This window comes from Danio rerio, chromosome 5 (assembly GCF_052040795.2).
Source record: "Danio rerio strain M-AB ecotype USA chromosome 5, GRCz13ab, whole genome shotgun sequence".
Classification (NCBI taxonomy): domain Eukaryota; kingdom Metazoa; phylum Chordata; class Actinopteri; order Cypriniformes; family Danionidae; genus Danio; species Danio rerio.
The window spans coordinates 14,542,501-14,562,214 of NC_141025.1; the positions used below are offsets into that span (position 1 = coordinate 14,542,501).

The following is a 19,714-nucleotide window of genomic DNA, read 5'->3' on the forward strand; positions in this document are numbered from 1 at the left end:
CATATTTTATTATTACAATATTACTACTTAATCGTGGTTGTGAAATTGTTTTGTCATAAATATTAATGGTGACTTAATATCAGTCCCAAACTGAAATTAAAAAATATCAGAAAACGTCAGTCCCACATCACTGCAATAGATAAAAGCCAGCAAGCAAGCTCATAATTACAATAAAACAATAAAATAAAATTACAGTTTCAATGGAATATACAGCTTTCTTTATTGTAAATATCATTTATAATTGTAATTAAACGCCTGGATAAAGAATTTTCTGAGAATTGTTTCAAAACATTATTAAAAAATTAAAAACGCACTGCTGAAACACATTACAAAGACTCTGTAGTATGTATTGCTGAACTGGGGTGTGTTTCCAAAAGCCATTGTTAGCCAACTTAATTCTCAAGTTCCGTGGTTGCAAACATAGTTTGTTGATTTGGCGTTTCCCAATTCCATCGTTCCAACGAACATTTTCACACTGCGTCACAAACTTGTACGCTTGCAACTACTACTCTGGAGCTGTAGTTAGAGACATTGTTCCTGGCTCTGTGCTATTCCTACTTATTCCCCCTATTCCCTATTCATTTAGAACATTCTAACATTTAAACTTGAAATAATTAAAAATAAAAAAGCATTAAAGTTGAATTCATGTTCGCTTTTGTAAGTGATTTCATGTCTTAGAATAGAATATGTAATATTCTCAATAATATTTGTAAAGTAAACAGAGGCCCTATATGTGCCATTTACATATATTTCTATTAATACGGAAAAGAGTGCATGTTTTTACAAAAAATATGTATATAGTTTAAATGCGTGTGCGTGTAAAACAATATAATTTGCACAAAGAAATGATGGGGTTCTTCTCTAAAAAAAGTAGTTACTCCATCCCGTTTAGAGCATCATTATGGGCGTTTTGCATTATAACCAACGTGGTTCAAATGAAAGATCTGCGACAGAGAAACTATGGGTTCTGGGAAACACTCGCCACTACATTGTTCCTTTCCCAAACGTTGCACTGTACTATAATAGTTCAGCCACGAGTTACATCAGTGTTTGAGAAACGCACCCCTGTAAAGTTAAACCAGTAAGCAGTTATTCACCAATTCAGTGTTTATAATTTTTTTCTTAGTTCACAGTGTAACTACAGAAGATTCAAGCTTTAAACAGGAAAATTATCAAACCGATTTTCAAAACTAAATTTTAACAAGATGCTACTGGTCTAAACCAATTCAATGATCTATGCTAAGCTAAGCTAAGCTAAGCTAAGGCCGTACTCACACTAGGTACAGTTGCCTTGAACCGGGCCAAAGCATGCTTGTCCCCCCTCCCGTCTCCCCCGACGGCCCGCGCTCACACCATATCGGGCCTCGGCACGCTTACGTCATCGCTGCTGCGCTGTTCAGAAGCGCCCTCTATGGCAAGCCTTTTTAGCATTTAAATCTTTGTTTTGACTCCATAAATATATTTAGAGATATCTCTAATTATATTTTGACTAGTCATAATTATAATTCCACTACTCAGAATGACAATTAGACATATCTGCAATTACAATTGTACTAGTACGAAATCAGATTGGAGATATCTGCAAATATATTATGACTAGTCATATTCCTCCATTAAAAAAATAGTTGCAGATATCTCTAAATGAGTTTTGACTAGTCACAATTGTAATTAGAGATATCTCTGAGTTTTTACTAGTCATAATACATTTGGAGATGTCTTTAATTCATCATATTTAGAGATATTTACAAATATATTTGAAGATCTCTAATTAATTTACTAATAGTCGAATAACAGTTGTAGATATCTTGAATTGGATTTTTGACAAGTCAAAACTCAGTTAGAGATATCTGCAAATATTTTTTCAATGGAGGAATATGACTAGTCATAATATAGACGTATAATATAGTCATAATATCTGATTTCGCACTAGTACAATTGTAATTGCAGGTATCTCTAATTGTCATTCTGACTAGTCGAATTATAAGTATGACTAGTCAAAATATAATTAGAGATATCTCTAAATATATTTATGGATAGTCAGAACAAGGTTTAAATGCTAAAACGGCTTGCCATACGCTCTCACTCAGTAGCACAGTGGAGATTTCTCTAGTTATATCGTTTCAGTCGTTTGATATGCCGTCAAATATTTCGCCAAACAGTTCTTAGGGATGCGGTGACACGCAGTCAGATATTTCGCCGAACAGATCCGCCACTTTTGGCGCTCATAAACAATCATTAAGCCCTCGTGCTGCAGGAATGAGGAGGTCTGCTGAAGCGCGCAGCTGTCGTGCTGTGAGGAGTTTGCGTCTTTAATAAACTACGGCAGTTTGCGTTCACTGAACAGTAAGAATGATTAATAAATCCATATCAAACAGTCCCTTAAAAGTCACGTCTCGCTTTCGGTTTCGGTTTCGGGCTTTGGCGCGTTTTGCGCTCACACACAAGCGTACCGCGCCAGAGCCCAAGTGTACCGCGCTCAGGCACACCTCTTCCAACCGGGCCAGGGCCGGCCAAGTGAACCGTGCTTGAGCGCGATTCAGCGCACTCACACTTCTCAAACGATCCGGGAAACGGGCCTGGGCACGGTACGGATGGCATAGTGTGAGTAGGCCCTAAAAGTGCTCCCTCCAGACCGAGAGATCATCTGAATGAAGGTGGTTTAAAGTCTGCATGAACCTAATGTGACGCAGTTCCTAATGAATTAAAATATTAAATGAGAAAAAATTTGTGATTGTGGCCTGTTTTTTTTTCTACTGGGAGCTAATTGGGTGTAGTAAAGTAGGCAATTCATTTAGAAAAATTAGGAATAGGGTTTGGGAAGAGATACTACAAATTAACAGACTCCTCCTGCTTACCATTTCTGTTTGTTGTCAAAACTGACAGCTGGAGGGGCGTGGTTTAGTATGTTAGCCACGCCCAATACCTTGAATTTAACAAACAGGAAGTTCTTTTTAAGATTTCAATTCAAGAGCCCATATTATGGGTTTTTGAAAATGCCCTTCCATGTAGTGTGTAGCACAGCTGAAATATCAGTGAAGTAAAATATCCACCTAACAGTGTTTAAAACTGTTGATTCATCTATAAAAGAGTCGACTCATAGTGTTTCAAACGAATCGTCTTGATAACGAATAATTAGGTGTTTCGCCATGACGTGAAAACGAGACCAAGTAGTTGCGCGCGCAAACCCGGGAGATTTGAAACATGCGGCCCTGCCCTCTAACACAGAAAAAGCCACACGCCACACACACACACACACACACACACACACACACACACACACACACACACACACACACACACACACACACACACACACACACACACACACACACACACACACACACACACACACACACACACACACACACACACACACACACACACACACACACACACACACACACACACACACACAAACACGTCGGTCAAATGAAGTAGCAATGTGCAGATGGATATTATTGAGTCTCTACCTAAAAATGAACCCTCAACATTAGCCCAGCCTTGAGCAGTTTGAGTGCTTCTGGAAACTACATGCTACAAAGAATACTTCATCGGCCGTTTGTTAAAGGAAGGATCAGTAAAGACTACTGATGGACTATCTCAGAACCTGGATCGGTTTCTTCCTCCATTTCTCAAGTGTAAGTACATGCAATTAAAGTTGGTGCCTTGTTTACTCTAGCTTGCAAATGTATTTAGTTGTGATTTGTTAATTGTAACCGCATGTACTGTATCAGGTTAATTCGCTATATTCTTATATCGCGTGTAAAGCCACGTTAAAACGCGACGCGTGACGCTTTGTTTACGGACCTCCGTGGAGGAAGATAATGTGTGTGTGTGTGCGCACTGTGTTGTCCGAGGAGGAGGGCAATGTGTGTGCTTGTGTGTGTGCGCGTGTGAAAAGAGCAGAGTGTAACAAGCTAGGAGATCTCCTCGCCATTTCTTGGAGTTTTTGCTCAATAAAATAGTTAGTCATCAGTATTTTCAAATCCATCGTCTGTATTTACATTCACCCACTGGCAGCCAAAATCCAAGCCTTACACTATGAAGCGTGTATGCACTGTGACTAATTTTATATTGTTGATTAGCTGCTGGGCATTTCACTCTGTCTCGCACTGAAGGCAGTCAGTATCGACCAATCGCAGCAGACTGTCATCGGTCCAATCAGCGCAGATTAGCTTCGCGCTAAGGAGGGGTTTGGGAACAAACAAATCACTGAACGATTCATTTGGGAGTCGCTGGGATAATTAGGTAAAAATAAATGCAGATTACAAGATAATGAACGTGTTTTTTGACCTCGCATGCATATTAGACTGTTGTTGGAGACCCTTACAACCAAAATATGGCCCTATTTCATGTATAATATGGGCTCTTTAAAGATTAAAAGGTCAAACTAGGTTTTTTTTCATCCTAATGACATGCACAGATGAATTGTTGACCACACAACAAGCAACATGAGCAAACAAAATCATATGTACTTTTTATGTTACATTTCAATTGTACTTTAAGTGTGTTGGAGTTTTCATGCACTCCAGGTGTTGTGCCCAACAACGCCACTTAACCACGGTACAATCCCTACAATTACAATCACTACCTGCCTCTCATGACTTACTGCTTGAACATCTTGTTTTCATGCCACTGAACATGAAGCACACAGAGTCTGCTGGCACATACCTTGATGTGTTCCTTGGCCCTCATGAGCAGGCTGAGGGTTGTGTGCCTGTTTGACTCTGGTCCTAAGGGCACGAGGGATTTCAAGCGCTCCAAACACAGCCGTAAATGTGCCCTCCTGAGCGACATAAGGAAAGACAGACAAAAACAGACAGAGTGAGTCATAAAGGAACCGCAACTGCTTTCAATGCAATGCTTTCAACACGCAGCGGCAGCGACATGAATTATAGAAAGAAATTACAGAGGAATGTGACCTGCACTGTTAACATTTTAGAGTTGGCTCCTCACATGAAGGCAGAGTAAGACTTGGAGAATTAAGTACCAACTAGTTTTATTGTACATTTTATAGTGGTTTTGTCTTTTTTTTTTATTAATCATCAGTTATTTTAATACATTAGCCCACACAAAAATTTGAAATATACAAATAAGTAAACAGGATCATACAGTCAGGCTAGGGGATAAATATGTACCATTGAATAGAAAATCAGGAGAAATTATTAATGTAATGCCAAAAAGATATCCATAGCTGCCACATATTATGGCACTTTTGATATATGTCATAGGTTTCTCAAGTGGAAATAGCATAGCATACATACTTGAGACAAGCAAATTTTAAAGCAGAGTACCTGAAGAGATGACCACAATAAAAGTATACATTTCTTTGCCAGATAAACTACCCGGTTAACTAGTCGATAATAATTTACAATGCTACTGTTAATTAATTAATGATAATTAATCTGTGTTTGTTCTAATAATTTATAGCCTTATAATTTTATTGTTTTAATAAATGATATGGCCACAGCCATATCACCCTGCAGCCCAAGACCGGTTACTCACTAAAGCTAAGCAGGGCTGAGCCTGTTTAGTACCTGGATGGGAGACCACTAGGGAACACTAGGTTGCTGTTGGAAGTGGTGTTATTGAGGCCAGCAGGGGGTGCTCAACCTGAGGTCTAAGTGAGTCCTAATGCCCCAGTAAAAGTGAAGGGGACACTACACTGTCAGTGGGCGCCGTCTTTCGGATGAGACGTTAAACCGAGGTCCTGACTCTCTGTGGTCATTAAAAATCCCATGGCACTTCTCGTGAAAGAGTAGGGGTGTAACCCTGGTGTCCTTGCCAAAGTCCCTCTATCGGCCCATACGATCATGGCCTCCCAATCATCCCCGTCCACTGAATTGGCTCTATCACTGTCTCTCCACTCCACCAATAGCTGGTGTGTGGTGAGCGCACTGGCGCCGTTGTCCTGTGGCTGCAGTCGCATCATCTAAGTGGATGCTGCACACTGGTGGTGGTGTGGAGAGACCCCCCTCATGATTGTGAAGCGCTTTGGGTGTATGGCCATACACAATAAATGCGCTATATAAATACACATTACATTACATACATTACATTACAATAAATGATTACTTGCAGACAGATTTTTTTGCAATGTTTTATGTGAGGTTCTTCTCTGTAAAAGAAGATTTTTATTTGAGCTTTACTCCACCATATAACAGTTAAAATTCCAGAGATAAACTAAATTTGATCTTAAAGAGTCCTTGTAGGAGATACAATGTATTGTATTTTCTTCCAAAAAAAAAAATGATTTTGTCACAATACCAGACACAGTGAACAAATGGCCCTTTGGATTTTTTTTACAGTTAAAACAAAAAAATCTGAGGAGTTTCTGTAAATCTTTTTCAGATGTTAGGGTGTCAAATGAACTCTGTTAATGAATATATAATTGAGTTCATGAACATTTGGGATATTTTTAAGCTTGAAAACTTCAGTCCTATATCATTACCATCACCATACTTCTTGCTATGCAGATGATGTACAATTATATTTTTCTTTTAGCCCTGACAGGCTGGACAAACTGTCTCTTTTGCAGGATTGTTTCTTCTCCATTAACAAATGGATGGCAGACAATATTTTGCAACTGAACCCAGATAAAACTAAAATGCTGATTTTTGCTCCAGATAGCATCACCCCAATGATCAGGCAAGCTTTGGGGGGCTTGTCATCTTCAAATTGCAGTGATATTAGAAATCTTGGTGTCATCTTTGATCGAGCTCTTTGTTTAAATAGCCATGTTAAGTCTGTTGTTCATACATGCTTTTTAATCTGAGAAACATCGCAAAAATCAGATATTGTGTCAGAGGAAGAGATGAAGATGCTTGTTCATGCCTTCATCTCTTCACGGTTGGATTATTGGAATGTTTCAATAAATACCTTAGCATTATAGCCCCAGCCTTGTGTTGTGTTCTCGTAATGTTTCTGACGAGTGCTTCAGCAATCTACAAACTTACAACGGGAGATTCATCAGCCATTTGTAAAAGGAAGGATCAGAAATGACTATTGTTGTATGGGACTTTGTCAGAGCTTGACAGGAACTTTACAGTACACAGTTTATGAACCAGTTTCTTCACCTATTTCACAAGTGCAAGTAAATGCAATTAAAATGGTTGCCTCTTTGTTTTCTCTAGCTTGCAAATTATGCATTTCATTGCGTTTTGTTACTTGTAACCACTTGTACTGTATCCGGTTGACTCTATAGATTATCATATTTCCTCTAAAGTCATGTTAAAAACGCAACTCGTGCCACTTTGTTTACAGATTTAAATGCGTTTGTAAACTCACGATCCACTGCCATTGGTCATAGCTAAGGCCACCATGTGCTGTACCAACACACTTGCGGCGGTCAATTTTCAAAAATAGTTCAGCTATCATGGTTAAGAATAGAGCAATAAGCTGGTGTTGAACTGCATTGCTTTAATGCACTCCTGCACTGGGCTCCCGCATACACTCTGCACTCTGAGTACTTCAAAATTGTAGATAAGCTGTGCTGGTCATGTCTCGCGCTGAACGCAGTGGACCAATCACAACAGACTGGGTCATCAGACCAATCAGCGCAGATTAGCATCGGGCTAAAGAGGGGTTTGGGAACAAATGAATCGCTGAACAAATCATATGAAAGTCATTTGGATAATTAGGTAAAAATAAATGCATATTATAAAACAATGAAAGTGTTTTTTGACCTTGCATGCATATCAGCCTGTTGTTGGAGACCCTTAACACCAAAATATTACCATTTATAATGCATAATATGGGCTCTTTAAATTCAAGCACTTTCAAGGACTTTGCTTTGTTTTTAAGGTCTTTGCAGGCTTTTAATACATGTCTGAAATTTAAGTACTGTCAAGAAGCGTGGGAACCCTGATACAATTACAGAAAAATATACACTCCTTTACACAAGAAATAATAAAATCATTTATATATCCATGAATGTATATATATATATATATATATATATATATATATATATATATATATATATATATAATTATTCATAAAATGCTAAATTATTTACAAAAGAGAGGTTGAATTTCTCAGAACCATTAAAAAAAGCACAACGCAACAAGTTACTAACATTCTTACATTGACATCTAATGGCATCGATCCAACAAATAAACATGCTATTTAAATAATGAGCATTAAGTTCATCCCTTGAACACTACTTAGACCTCCTGTGTCTGTGTGTGTGCAGCTGCTGGGTGTGGTGGTGATGGTGCCAGCAAACACATGACCGGTTATGCAACCTGCCAGAAACTGCAGACAGTTTTGCTCTGCTGCTGCTGTATTTGTATGGAGGCGTAGGTCACAACCCAACTATTTTACTGCGTCTGCGTGTTCTGCCAACAGAGAAGTGTCCATGCTGGAGGTGGGCAGCTCTCTGGAAGCCACTACAGTTTAGCGTGTACTCATTTAAACAGCAAAAGTCGCATGAGAGGATGCAAAAACAAAAGGTGTCATTTTTGCCAAATGCAAATGACGAGAAGATCATGCAAATTGTGAGATTGCAAACACAGGATTGATGTTAAGGAAAATATTTCAGGCCTGTAGTGACTTCCAACACACACACAAATTGTATTATATTATACTATAGTGCTAGGCAAAAATGTATTGTGAATAATCATACCCAAAATTCACATCTGTTGTTACTTTAAATATGTGTGTGTGTGTACTGTGTAAATTTGTTTGTACATATATATATATATATATAGATATAGATTATATATATAGATTAATTGCCGTTAAGCTATTCTCAAAGTTGGGTTGGGATCTGGGTAAATTCATATATATGAATACACACAGACATGCATATATTAGAGAACATTTTATTTTTATTTAGATATGAAATATGTAACAATTTAATCAATTAAAAAATCTATAAACAAAATAGTTTTGTATAATTTTGCTTTTGTGTGCGCGCGCGTGTATCCCATATACAAAATATATATAATAGACGCATGAACGATTTAATTAATCTTTGCCTATATGATTATTAGATACAAATTATATATATATATATATATATATATATATATATATATATATATATATATATATATATATATATATATTAATTGCCGTAAAGCTATTCTCAAAGTTGGGTTGGGATCTGAGTCTATTCTACACAAGCTGTGATGACTTTCACCTTGACATTTTATTGCGGATGTACTGTATACCTGACCGGTGAGCCGTCTGACAAAAAAGTACCTTCTGAATTAAATCATACTCCACATGTCTTAATTCCATTTCTGTTTAGTTCAGTTATGACTTTAGTCGGATTAAGGTGATCAAAAAAAAAAAAAAAAAAAAAAACGCTTTTTGGAGCTTATGTAGGCCTACAGTTAAAACTTCATTTTACCTGAATAAAACATTTAGTAATCACAAGTACATCTGATTGAACATTATTTATTTTCATCACCAATTACCATAGTAGTTTCTCAAGCAGTTTGTGATGCATTTTGGAAACAGGAGATGAGCCCCTGGTCTAATGCGCCACCTGGCTTGAGAAACCTGTTCTCAGAGTAGGGTAGCCCACATATTCTGAATGCCTTCGGCAGAATTCAAATGAATAATCTAGATAAAAAAAAAAATATATTATCTATGCCCCCCTATTATATATATATAACACTTTAATAATAATGTTAAAGCAGCAATCATGCTAGTATTAGTTTAACTTACTAAAACAATTAGCTAATTAATAATTATAATGTACTAAAAATAAAATGACCTTAAAATTAATATTCTAAAAATTAATAAAAATAAACTAATTTATGATTTATGTACATATACTGATTTAGGAACACAATGTAACCCAATGGCAATAGTACACACATCCTTCCACTCAAGTAGAAGTACAGATACTCGGTTTACTGTTTAAAACAACTCTGGTATTAGATGAAGTACTGACAACACTTTTGTACTCAAGTAAAAGTAAACTACGGCCTAAAATTTGTACTCAAATTAAAAGTATTCATTGTTATACCTGTTTTAGTTTCACGGTGGTAACTACACAGCACATCATGTATACATTTATACAAAATAACTTGCATTTCTAATTTTTTGTAAAAATATTTCTTGCCAATTTTCAGCAGCAAAGTAGCCAAGCAACATCACTCTACAATATTGTCAAACAGCACCACTCAAAAATCCTCAACTGGACATAAAATTCAATTTTACGACTCTTAAGAAGAGCTGCCATGCTCATTCGTATATTCTAAAACTTAATTCTTCTAATATATACTAATAAATGTCCAAAATTTAACACTTCATTTTGTCCAAAACATATTTTGGTTTTTTTTCCTTTAAATAAAATAAACACTGAATGTGTTTGACTACAGATTATTTTTTGCATTGTGCTAAAGTTCCTCATTTTTTTCAAACAGTACACTTACGCAGTTCATGCAATTTCACAGTTTGTTTTTCGTTTTGTTTGTTTTCAGAGTACTGCGTGTATTTTATTTATCTCATAAAGTTATTAATGCTGTTAATACAGTTTTGCATCATCATTTTGCACATGATAAATTCCTGTTCCTTCACGTTATATTTGTATTCATAAATCACCCTGTATAAATACTTGTGATGTTGTTCTAACAATATATCGAACAAATTTAAATGAAGACAACTGTTTATATACATAATATACATGTTGAAACTATAAAACGGTATAAATTATGTTCTAGGAAATATGAACTCATAACGTACTCGTAGGTATTTAATTGCTATAGTAGTAACTGAGCAAACCTTGACAAAAAGCACATGATTGTTAGTTTTTTTTCTCTCCGCGGTATTAGATTGAAAGATCAGAGATGTACAGTACACCACAGTCAGACGAGGACAAAAGACTTTAACCCCATTTAAATACCAGATTTGAACAGGAATGCATATCTTGTTTTACCTGTGATCCGACTGACCAAAAAATCTTATTACCCAGTATAAACATGACTTGGACTCCCTCTCTCATCCACGTTAGCTGTTCCCATGGTGAGCTTAAATAAATAAACCTACAGTGCGAGATCAGAGGTTGAAAAAGCTGTGCATTGCAGTGCGCAATGGCAAAAAATAGTTCAACAGAATCAAAAAGGCGGTCAAATTGCTCAATGACAAGAAATAATATAGATTGCATAACAAAACACATAGAAACGAAAGTAACGAGCCTGATTTAAAAACCGAAGGAGTAGAAAATATAAGGAGTAAACGTAAAAAGTTGTCCAAAAATAATTAATGGAGTAAAGTACTGATACCAGATAACCACAAACAAGGCAATTTACGTTGTAATGAGAATTGCTGTAAAAATAATCTTTATGGTAGTCATTTTTTTGTTTTAGTTAATTAGAATTTACTTACAAAACTTAAAACTAAACAATGAGAAATAATCTGAACCTAAATAAAATATTAAAGTTGTACTTGATTGTGTTTTGAAACTGTTTATAGATTTATTTCAACAAATTAATAAAAAAAAACATGAAAAAGAGCGGTTCAAAGCAATATGAAGGTGCAAACATGGTGTAAATGAGAGCAATAGCGGACTGCTGAAGGACAGGTTGTGTGTGTGTGTGTGCTCACTTGCCTCTGCACACAAACACACCCAGACAAAGGCCAATGTTTGCAGCTTCATACAGTATAAGGTCAACTGGTCCGAAGGTCAGGAATACTATTACATAACTTGAGAATCTGTGGTGACATAACCTGAGTGGCCTGCTGTTTGTTAAGCAAATACAGACGGTGTGTGTGTGTGCTGTCTGTCATTTACGCACACTGGCTGTTGCAGGTTAGTTTCTCTTTCTTTTTGCAGTCTCTCCTCAAACTACTGTCTAAAAAATGTAGGGTCAGTAAGATCTTTTTATTTGTGCTTTGAAAAACTAATAGTGTTCTTAAGCAAGAATCAAAAGTGCCGTTTTAAAGCTACTGAAGTCTACTAAATCCTGTCCTTAACACACACAAAAAAAAATAAAAATCTGAAAAATATTTACACATTTTATGCAACATTCTTCAGGCTTTTTTTGTACTTGCATTATGATGCTATTACAGTGTCAAAATGGTCCTAAAATTACCCAAGAATACATGGGAACAAAAGTTGGGGATCACCATCAGTGAAATAGAATGGGATTATATAGTCAATCTTGTACACAGTTCTTCTATATGTGCCCGACACAGTTTAATGCAGTTTAAGATTTTTCACAGAGCACACTACACTAATGCCAGATTAGCCAAAATATACCCAAATAGAAATAATACTTGTAATAGGTGTCAACAATCTCCAGCAAATCACACACACATGTTCTGGTCTTGTCGAAAATTGACAGTGTTTTAGTCTAAAATATTCAATACTTTTGAAAAAACTTTTAACATATCAGCCACTCCAAACCCTCTAACAGCACTATTCGGAATTCCTTTTGAGCCAAATTTGCCTTCAACAATACAGAACGTTGTGGCTTTTACTACATTATTGGCTAGGAGGCTTATTCTCCTCCTTAAATGGAAACAAACATCTCCACCTTCACATGACAGATGGATAAAATAATTTTTTTTGTGTTTAAAATTGGAAAAAATTAGGTTTTCATTAAAAGGGTCTTTAAAATCCTTTTACAAAACATGGAAACCCTTGTTGAACACTACATTGACACTATTGATCTTGAAGCAGAAGAGGAATAAAGGTTTTTATTTTTAAATTTTTTTTTAGGTTTTTTTTTTATATTTTTATTATTATTTATTTATTATTTTTGTAGTTAGTTTTTTTTCTTTCTTTTTTTGCTGTTGTTGTTTATATATTTATTATTTATTATTTTTTTACATTTATTGTGTCATTTTATAACTATATATATATTTTTTTGATGGTTATTGTTTCTTAGTTGTGAAAAAGCAGAACAGTGTATTACTTATTTCTGTATGTATATGATATTGTATCTGCAAAAAATGTTAATAAATATAGTTGGCAAAAAAAATGGTCCTAAAATGACAATAACATTGTTTATCGCAATACATTTTGTTGCTATAGATTAACAATCTCACACTCAATTCCTGGAAGGCCACAGCTCTGCATAGTTTAGCTCCAACCACCTCCAACTCACACCTACTTAATAGTCTCTAGTAGTCTTGAACACCTTGGATTAGCTGAGTTTAATTAGGGTTGGAGCAAATTTGACCCTCCAGGAATCAAGTTTACGATCTATGCTATATATCGTACCACAAATAAATAGATATCTTGACAGGCCTATACACACATTGTTTCTTGTGCCTATTTAAACTCACTCGAAATGTTTACCCAAGCTTTAAAACACAGTCAAATCATAAACTTTCACTCTCATATGTTCGCAAATGATCCATAAACCACATGCATTCTGAACTGTGGTTAACATTAGCTGTGTTTCCATTCAAATATGCAAACTAAATTGCAAATTAATTTGAGAATTAGGCACCAATATTACCAGCCAACAGGTCAACGAGAACAAAATCGTTCTTTCTGATAAACTAGTGCGAAAAATCAAAAACGAAAAAGACTGAATAATAAATTTAAGAGAAGACACAGTGGGCTTTTTTCTTATGTAATAATATACTTGCGTGTCTCAAAATAAAGGTTAAATCCCAATTAATGCAGTCAAAACTGGCTTTTGGAGCACAGCTGCTCAAGACCATTCTAGGAGGTAATATCGAACTTTGGTAATAACGAAGAAATTTACAATGATCAAAACAACATTTCAGATATTTTACAATGAGGTTGGTCCACTGGTTCGTCCATTAATGTCATTCTATCACGCCACAGTTCCACCATGAAAGCGGATTGCAATTGCGCTGTATAAATTGCCAACAAAAGCACATGATTTGTTTGAAGCGCATGCTGGAATTTAATCAGTAAATGTGTTTCCATCATAGTTTATGTGCATTTTTTCTCATCGGATAAAATGTTTATCCTAATCATTTGGGCCCATAGGTTTTTTCATGCGCAATTTCAGTATGTATGTGCATGTTGGTGTTTCAATTAATCTTTTTTTTTTTTGCAATAGAGCAAAATGCGCATTAAAATAGTTAGATGGAAACATAGCTGTTAACCCTTCAGTGACGTGACCACTGCAAATGAAATGCTGAAACAACAATATTATGCAGCAATAACTGAAAAATCTCCATTGTATTTTCACAACATAGCTATTGATTTAAGCTTACTGATTTAAGCTTTGGTCAAATACACACTGGGTAAGCATGAAAATATCTGTTTATATAATTTTACTAATTTAAGACTTCTGAAAAGTAGTATTCCGCTCATTAATCTGAACATAGTTTTTTCTTTCTTTTTTTTTTAAATAACACAGTTTCTGTTCTCAGGACGTAACTGCTACAAACTCGCACTGTGATTATAGTACAAAGTGTGTAAACTGTGTAACAAAAATGCTGAATATTCAAATTGAAAATCAAAATCAGTCAATTTGCTTGGGAAAAAAATTCAGAGTATGAGTACATGGCTGAGTGATATGACAAAAGCGCATATGATACAAGTCATCTCATATACTGATAACTATACATCACAATAGAGCAACATTTCTGTAAATCCAATCAATTACAGGTTTATATACATTACGAGAATAAATAAAGGTCTTTTTTAAACTTGAAAAGCAGGGGTTCTCAACCTTTTTTACTTCAAGGCCCTTTTCTTTCTCTGATTAATTTTTGAAGGCCCACCTGTCTGACATTTCTCTAAAATGTTTTTATGAAATGCTCATTTAAACCTTTATTTAATAACAAATATATTAATAAACAGTTGAAGTCAGAATTATTAGCCCCCCTGTTAGTTTTTCTCCAATTTCTGTTTAACTGAGAGATTTTTTTAAACACATTTCTAAACATAATAGTTATAATAACTCATTTCTAATAACTGATTTATTTTATCTTTGCCATGATGCCAGTGCATAATAATTGACTTGATACAGCTTAAAGTGACATTTAAAGGCTTAAATAGGTTAATAAGGTTAACTAGGCAGAGTAGGGTAATTAGGCAAGTTATTGTATAATGATGGTTTGTTCTGTAGACTATCAAAAAATATATATATCGCTTAAAGGGGTTAACAATTTAGCCCTTAAAAACCTTAAAATGGTGTTTAAAAAGTAAAAAACTGCTTTTATTCTAGCCGAAAGAAAACAAAAAACAAATAAGACTTTCTCCAGAAGAACAAATATTATCAGACATACATTTGTGAAATATTTAAACAAGAAAAAATATGATACATTTATATGTATGTGTATGCATGTATGTATGTATGTATATATCTATGTATGAATGTATGTATGTATGTGTGTATGTGTGTGTGTGCGTGTGTGTATGTGTGTATACACATATATATATATATATATATATATATATATATATATATATATATATATATATATATATATATATATATATATATATACTGTATATATATTGCAGAAGACCAGCTTCTATTTTAAACTGAACTGACGGAATATCTACTATTAAATATCTACTATTCAAAAATAGACAAATGTAAAATACATTAAAACACCCTAAATCTGTTGAAACGTATAATTCTTATGGCGGTTGAGTTTGCAGCTGGATATTATTGGGAGATTGCTGACAGGAACAGTGAACAGCTCCGCCAGAGCGTGTCTGAAGCTCATATGCAAGTTTATTTTACATTCTATGGCAGAAACACCAATAAGCCTCACTTGATGCTTTTGTATAGGCTTGTGTCCGTTATAAAACACTCACAGGACATTAATTTGGACAACTACGCAAATATAGTATATAGTTTACACAAAAATACACATAGAGACACTTTCACTTTACGCATAATTTTGTAAATGAACAGACTACGTGTAGTTGCAGACGTAATGATGAAACAGTTTTTGCGCCGAGTTTGATGTAATCGATCAGAAAACAGGAGAAACTGCATTTAATCATTTTAATATAGCATATTAATTAAATAATAAAATTATAGTATAATATTGAGAGTTAATTTTAAGCGATCTCATGGCCCACCTGCAGGATCGTAACGGTTCAGAATAAAATATAAAAACACTCTCTCTGCAAAAGGAATACCACCCTATAGTTTTGAGAGACCCCACATACCTGCTCTTTAAACAGGTCACACTCTCTCCATTCAAGCCATATGACTTTTATCATAAATCACCGTCCTCTCCTGGCCTTTGACCTCTAACCTCGAAGTAATTGTCTTAACCCTGCTGGAAGAACTGTACACGCAAAGGCATCTGCGGCGGCCTGGAGCTCAGGTTACAGATCTAAAACCCTCTCACAAGTCAAACTGGCCACAGGTATGTGAAGTCTATCTAGAGAACAAACATATATTCTTTTTTTTTTTAATTAAGTTTAATTATTTATATGTATGCCTGTATGTATTTATTTATGCAAGCATTGTTTATTTGTTTGTTTACTTATTTAGGTATTTATTAATTTATTTATTGTTTACTTAAGTATTTAATTATTTATTTGTTTATGTATTTATTTACGTATTATTTATTTATTTGTTTACTTATTTAGGTGTTTTGTATTTGTTTATGTATGCATGTATGTATGTATGTATGTATGTATGTATGTATGTATGTATGTATGCATTTATGTATTATTTGTTTACTTATTTAGGTATTTAATTTATTTATATACGCATTATTTATTTGTTTATGTGATCACTTATTTGTGCATTTAATTATTTATTTGTTCATGTATTTATTTACGTTTTGTTTATTTGTTTGTTTGCTTGTTTACTTATTTAGGTATTTTTTATTTATGTATTGATTGACTGATTATTTGATTTGCTTACTTATTTGGGTATATTTATTTATTTGTTCATTTATTTGGATATTTAATTATTTATTTATGTATTTATTAATTTATGTGTTATTTATATGTTTTTTCACTTATTTAGATATTTTTAAATTATTTATTTGTTTATTTATTTATGTATTTATTTATTTCATATCAGCAGCACTGACTATACGGAGCAAAACCTGTGCTAACTATACAGTATATAACATGCATGCAATCATATCGGCTTCTTAATAAACATTTTTTGTACAAAAAACAACAACACTGAAAAGAGTCATATATAATCCTTTAGTTTGATTAATGATAAATATTCAAAAATTCCTCCGGAGGACACCTTTTTAAATATTTCCCTTAAAATGCTTCCAAAATAAAACACCATTTTATCATCAAAATATTATTACAAGAGTAACGAATAGGTTTTTCTTTTTTCCCCTTTTCAAAAATAAGAGTGTGTAAGTCTTGAGTGACCAATTCTGCATCTTGTATGTACAACTATTTTCAAAATGGCAATTATTTCTTTCATTTACAAACGGTTTCATTATGTAATTTGTTGTTTCTACATTCATCTTATTTCATTTGCCATTTTTATGTAATATACAACTTTAAAGCCAGAACTTCATAAAAAACCAGTGTGTACGTTTTGCCTTTGTGTGTGTGCGTGTTTGTGTCACATATGGCCCATAACTGCTGCAGAGTGAAAACACATGCCATGTGTGGCATTGAGGTCACTAGGACAAATGTTAGAGTTTCACACGATGCAGGTGTGTGACATTTTACATGACACCGAGAGCAGGCTTTCTGCGGGGTATTTTAGGTGAGATTTTTAACTTAAACAACATCTGATTTTTTTCTAAATGGCACAGTGTTAAACTGAGAGCCAGGTGCAAACAAAGCTTTTTTATTTTTTTTTATTTTTTTTTACAAATATTCAGCATTTTTTTCCTGAGGGACAAAAACACAGATTAAAGAGATGTGCTTAAAACAGATTCACACTGAAGATGCTTTATTATTTTTTATAAAGTAGTAATGCATCGTATGCCATTATCTCACCCAACTGGTTCTTGAAAAGATGTTTGTGGCAAGATTTTATATATTTGCAAGAAGCCTCTTCACTTATTGATTCAAATTAAATAATGCTGTGAAACAATTACAATTAACAATTGCATTTAATATATTTCTTAAAAGCTTAAAGCTTACTCCTGTGATGGCACAGCTGTAATAAGCCGTATTAAGCTGTCAAGTTTGCAGAATTTCCCAAAAAATTACAAATATCACTAATTTTAGAATATTATTGCACATCTTGACATAAAGAGAGAGAAGGAAAGCAAACAAGGATCCCAAATGATTGTGACAATTAATGACCCCCAAATATATTTATATATAATAACACTCGGTTTCTCTCTTAAAAATATTAAATTGTGATTTTTCTGATTCTGTAAGTAGATTGTAGCACTGGCTGGATTAGTGTTTATTAGTCCTGCCACATCAGCCATCCTAAATGTTGACTGGATTTGAAAAGAACCCTTTATTTAACATTTTAAAGTATATATTGGCGACTTAATAGCACATATCTTCTTAAAGCCCAAGCAAGAATATTAATTCAACTCATATTCTAATTATTAAATGCCATATTTACAGTCCATGGTCTATTACTGGATCCAGTCCAGCAATCAGTTTGATTCTCTTTTGTGGTGCTGTAAAACATCAGAAATTACTTGTAACAATACAAATATCCTTACTTCCATGTTACGCAATTTAGAGAATTCTTGCTAAATTAACATAAGTAACAAAATCCATTTCATTAAAAGAGAAAGAATGGAAATCGTCTGAAAAAGCATTAAGACTTGAAGGAACAGTCCACTATTTTTGGAAATAGTCACCAATAGTTAAACAGTTGAGTTTTACCATTTTAAAATCCATTCAGCAAATCTCTGGGTCTTGTGGGAGCATTTTACTTAACATAAATTATTCAATCCAGTTGCATTTCACTCAATGCAAAATAAATAAATAAATAAATAAATAAACAAATAATCTTTCTATTTAAAGTTTGACTCTACTGTGGTCACAAGTAATATAAACCTACAGAAAATGAAAAGTAGCTTATTTCTAGGCTGATATGGCTAGAAACTTTACTCTTATTCTAGATTAACAATCAAGGAACTTTTGTTGGTCTTATTAAAACTCTTTTTTGAATGAGATGCTAACGGTCTAATCTAATTCAATGAATTATTCTAAGCTAAGCTAAAAATGCTCCCACGATAACCAGAGTTCGGCTGAATGAATTTAAAAATGTCAAAACTCAACTGTTTAAGTCTAGGGGAGATGTAAAATAAGGTTATTTCCAAAAAGTGTACCTATAAACGAGTAGTTCATTCAAAGATTCTCTCTAATTACCCATCTAATTTTTGTTTACAAATCTGCTTTTGTTTTCAACAGAACAAAAAACTCAAACTGGTATGAAATAAGTGTAAACCATGACAGAACCACACATATTAACTGCTAGGCCACAGCATTAGCCTTGTTATATATATATTTTTTGAACCACATGAATCATCACAACACAGCTGTGCTGGTCTCACATCAGACACGCTGGCCATTTCTTCAAATCTGCATCACAAAAGCACTCCCACACGAGTAGCTTTATGAATATCAACCCTGGACTCCATTTTGAGCCAGTGTGAAACAAAAGCAGAGACACAGGGAGCCCTGCTTTCCTTCTTTGCCTGTTTTTTTTCCCCATTTCTAAACAGTACTTGAAAGCTGCTCTTCAGAAACGAATACTGGATCAATGTCTGAAGCACTGTGAACTCAGAGTTTGGTCTGATGTATTCAGAAAGGACACACTTTACTAAGCACGAATGGGAGGGGAGTGCGACTTAAGCTCTGCATTGTTAGGAGTTTAGAAGTCAAAGTCCAGACACCCTG

The 19,714-nt window shown here is 34.4% G+C and overlaps 1 protein-coding gene across 1 annotated transcript in view; it reads right to left on the minus strand.

Moving 5' to 3' along the window:
- The window catches only part of mxd1 (MAX dimerization protein 1), a 61,300-nt gene that overhangs the window by 9,954 nt on the left and 31,632 nt on the right, over positions 1-19,714 (minus strand). The window contains exon 4 of the mRNA XM_087253293.1: positions 4,672-4,786. Within this exon, the coding sequence (XP_087109419.1) occupies positions 4,672-4,786 (115 nt within the window). The remainder of the gene's footprint in view (positions 1-4,671; positions 4,787-19,714) is intronic.